The sequence below is a fragment of the Octopus bimaculoides genome, chromosome 1, assembly GCF_001194135.2.
Source record: "Octopus bimaculoides isolate UCB-OBI-ISO-001 chromosome 1, ASM119413v2, whole genome shotgun sequence".
Classification (NCBI taxonomy): domain Eukaryota; kingdom Metazoa; phylum Mollusca; class Cephalopoda; order Octopoda; family Octopodidae; genus Octopus; species Octopus bimaculoides.
The window spans coordinates 91,805,260-91,809,438 of NC_068981.1; the positions used below are offsets into that span (position 1 = coordinate 91,805,260).

General features: G+C 37.0%; 1 protein-coding gene across 1 annotated transcript in view; it reads left to right on the forward strand.

Annotated features, from left to right (window-relative positions):
• LOC106874534 (calcitonin receptor) overlaps positions 1-3,189 on the forward strand; it is a 315,260-nt gene extending 312,071 nt beyond the window's left edge. Inside the window, exon 9 of the mRNA XM_052966607.1 lies at positions 3,163-3,189. Within this exon, the coding sequence (XP_052822567.1) occupies positions 3,163-3,189 (27 nt within the window). The remainder of the gene's footprint in view (positions 1-3,162) is intronic.
• Positions 3,190-4,179: the final 990 nt, after the last annotated feature.

Genomic DNA, 4,179 nt, shown 5'->3' on the forward strand with positions numbered 1-4,179 from the left:
ACACACACACACTGGTTGGATAAAATAATGAAAACATCTTAAAATTTCAAACAGATTAATTTTAATATGGGGTAGGACCGCAGTAATTACAGCTTGAATTCTTCAGCTAAGACAGGCTCCAGTTCTTGTAGTGATGGTGGATGATATGAACTCCTTACTTGTTTTTCTAAAAGGCACCATAAGTGTTCAATAATATTGAGATCTGGAGACTGTGGTGGCCAGATAAGATGTTCAACTTCACTAGAATGTTCTTCGTGCCATTCAGTGACAACTTTAGGTGTGTGAATTGGTGCATTATCATCCTGAAAGATTACGTTTCCCTCCGGAAACAGGTTTGCCACCATAGGATGAATTTGATCAGATAAAATGCTTAAATATTCTTGAGTATTAATTCTGCCAAGAAGGGCAGCCATTGAACCGGCGGATTTCCAAGATTTAGCGCACCCTGATCATCACAGATCCTCTTCCATGTTTAACAGTTGGAAGAAGGCAGTCTAAGTCATATGCTTCTTTTGGCTGTCTCTACAAGTCTACTCAGCCGGTGGTCGGAAATAAAGTAAAGGATGACTCGTCCGAGAAAATAACCTTCTTCTACTACTCTGGGACCAATTGTATTGGTTTTTTACTCCAATCTAACCACATTTCAAGGTTTGTTTTTGAAAGTAGTGGTTTTCTGATTCCAGCCCTCCCGTGAAATCCGGCTTTGTGCATCTCCCGGTGAAGAGTTTTTGTAGAAACTGGGTTCTCGAGGTGGTGTGCAGTAATTTTGGGAGCTGTACTTTTGTGATCCTTTCTAACAATTTGCGTAAGATTTCAAACCTCCTTTTCTGAAAGTTTTGGTTTTCTTTCGAAGTTTTGTTTCGACAATGAGGTTTTTCCTTCTTTATCAAAGGCTGTCATTACTTTCGAGGCAGTACGTCTTGATACACCAAACATTTCGGCTGATTTCTTTACGCTAGTGCCTGCCATATGAGCACCAACAATTTGACCTCTTTGATGTCCGATAGATCTGTCATTTTAATGAAATTTAATTACGTTTTTTAGCAAAGCATATTAAGCAACACTAATAATAAATAAAAAAAATAATAAAAATAAACAAAACGAACACAACGACCTACACACAGGCGTACATTCATACACACACACACACGCACACACACACACACACACACACACACACACACACACACACACACACACACACACACACACACACATGCATACGTATGTATTCATATAATTTATGCTTCTTTCAATTTCCGTCCACTAAATACCCTCACAAGACTTCGTCGGCCCGGGTCCTATAGTAGAGGACGCTTGTTGAAGGGACTGAAACCAGGACTATATAGCTACGAATCAAACTTCTTACCCCGCTGCTACGCTTGCACACCAAAGCGCCCAAAACATACACACACACACACACACACACACACAAATACGCACACATATCAGCAACTATTTGTTTTCTCAGGTTAGTCCAATGTGTACCTCTGTTTTATGGATATATGCACGTGTAAGTTTTAAAGTGATGAATGCTTCACTATATATTAACGAATTTATGCCATCGTCATATTCTAAAATTCTGCTCAATAATTTCTTAGATTACATTGATTTTTCTAATACATGCACATGTCTTTCTTCCCTCTTTCTCTCATTTTCTCTCCTCCCCTCTCTTCGCACGCGAGCACGCTTATGGACAAGCGCGCATGAAGTATACACATTGATACACATATAGTATATGCATATATATGTGCGCTGTGTGTGCGTATTCCTGTGGCTACTTACCGCTCTATTTGTTTTCATTGTGACATATAAACAACTTCGTTTTAAACTGATTGCTTTAAAAGTGTTCTTTATAATATACATAAATTGAAGGAAAAATTAATACGTCTGTAGCTACTGAATCTCATATTTTCATCGATTGATCGAGTAATTCTTTTTGGGTAGAATTTACCTCTAAATTGAATGGAGTCACCGTGTATTTGCAGCGAAATAAATTTTACCGCTTACAAGTTGAGTAAGTAAATTGATTATACTGTGTAATACGACTTTTGTCCTTGGGCAGTAGCTGTTATTTCTTATTTGTCTATCCCTAAAACGTCGGAAAAATGGCTAATATTTCCTTCAAACGTTTTTTACATATATTCAAAGCCCTAAGAATCCCTCTCAATACATGGCTAGGATTCTCCCTCCCTCAACTTCTGCCCATGTTCAGCGATGCACATGTTGTCTGCCAATAATGGGCATACTCAAGTAGCTAAGCTCAAACAACTGACAAGCACATCTGAGGTATTTACTATAACAATATTTCTGTTTCAGCAACTCGGTGCCGAATTTGTTTGGAATGTAATGGAAAATAAGTCAGTTTAAAAACATTGATGTTCAGATCGAAAAAGCAATGTTTAAAGGGAATAGTAGTCATTAACTTTGACTTTTAGATAGAAGCAAATAGCAAATAACACTGACCAAATACAAAAACGAACAAAACAAAAATGTGTTACACATTCTTATGAAACAATTTTATTACAAAGATAGACCTGACTCTTAAAACCTCAAAATGCTTACGTAAGATTTGTGATTAATAAATAATATGGAAAGTATATATATGATATATATGATGTAAAACACGTCAAGCATAGATACACGCTTCGGAAGAAAGTGCGAAAGAAATATAATTCAGCATCTTATTAAATGTAAAGAATATCGATTACTAAAAGATGTCGATATGACGATAGGTAAAATAGAATTGAGTTGCATTGTTTGAAGAAGCAATATAGGTTTAATCTTTTTTTAATGATTTCGTCAGCATTTTATAACTAACTGTAAAACACATCTTGTTCAAACATTCAGTTACCTGCATTGTAGCACATATTGCATTTTAGAAGAGGTTATAGAATTCAAGTGTTGCTGTAGGTTTCTATAAGATATGAAATTTATTATATGAATGTTGCATCAAGAAATTTTTTTTATATATTCGTGGGAAGATCTGATCATGAGGAATTTAATAAAAAATTGAATCAACTTCACGACTGCAATGACATTTTTAAAACCTGTCATAGTAAAGCTTGGATTATACGAAAGCCAATAATGCACTTAGAATGTTTGAGAAATTACATATCTCAAAATACAATATGTTGTTCTTCCTTTTCTTTCATATGTTAGCAAATCTTTGATCTAACTCATGGATAACTGAAAAAGACTATTCTTTTTTACTCTAGGCACAAGGCCCGAAATTTTTAGGGAGAGAGCCAGTCGATTATATCGACCCCATCAAACAACTGGCACTTAATTTATCGACCCCAAAGGATGAAAGCAAAGTCCTGTTTCATTAGGACTGCCGCCACCAACCACATAGGATCCGCTTCCGGTGGGACCCTTGTGATTTTAATTCTCGACATTCTCATCCCCATATAGGTTGGGATGAGCGCCACGTCATCCGTTTTCAGCGTTTCTACTGAATGTCTTTGTGCAATTTCTTTGTTGGTAAACCTTACTTCCACTGTACCAAATTTCCTGCCTCTTGTCAGATAAACCACGTCGGTCCAGATTGGCTTCATGCACTTCTCTATCTTCCCTTCTGTAATTCTCTCAATTTTTCTTTTTTGCAAACAGTAAGTTTTGAATATTATTGCTTTCTGTTTTTCTTCTAATAGTAATTTCTCGGGTGGTTGTATTCTAATAGTAATTTCTCCAGTGGTTGTACCACGTTATCGTTTATTTGCATTATTTCACTGTATTTCATGAAATCACACTTATTCGTCGAAAGCAGCCGGGTTCTACCCCCAGCTGTCAACGCAAAACTCTCTTTTTCTGCTTTCGTTTGTGCAGTTTGGATGCTAGGTGCATCAATTATTCTTTTGGACACAATACTTTTTTTTGTTGGCAAACTCGGGAATTCTTCTAGTGAATGTTCTGACGAGCTTTCAGACACATCTCCAAATAACTCATACATTTTGTTATTCTTTTTTGCAATGGGGGAATCAAAAATTCCATTTTCGGGCGAATCCACTATTTCTTTGCTCGTAGTTTGCTTCTCGCCAGACAACATGTAATTCTTCGTTTCAACAGGAGCAACAAATATTTCTCCTCCAACGGTAGGTTCCTCGCTAGACGACATTCTTCTACCCCCCCCCCCCCCAACGGGGGAATGAACAACGCGTGCTTTCTACAAGCACTTAG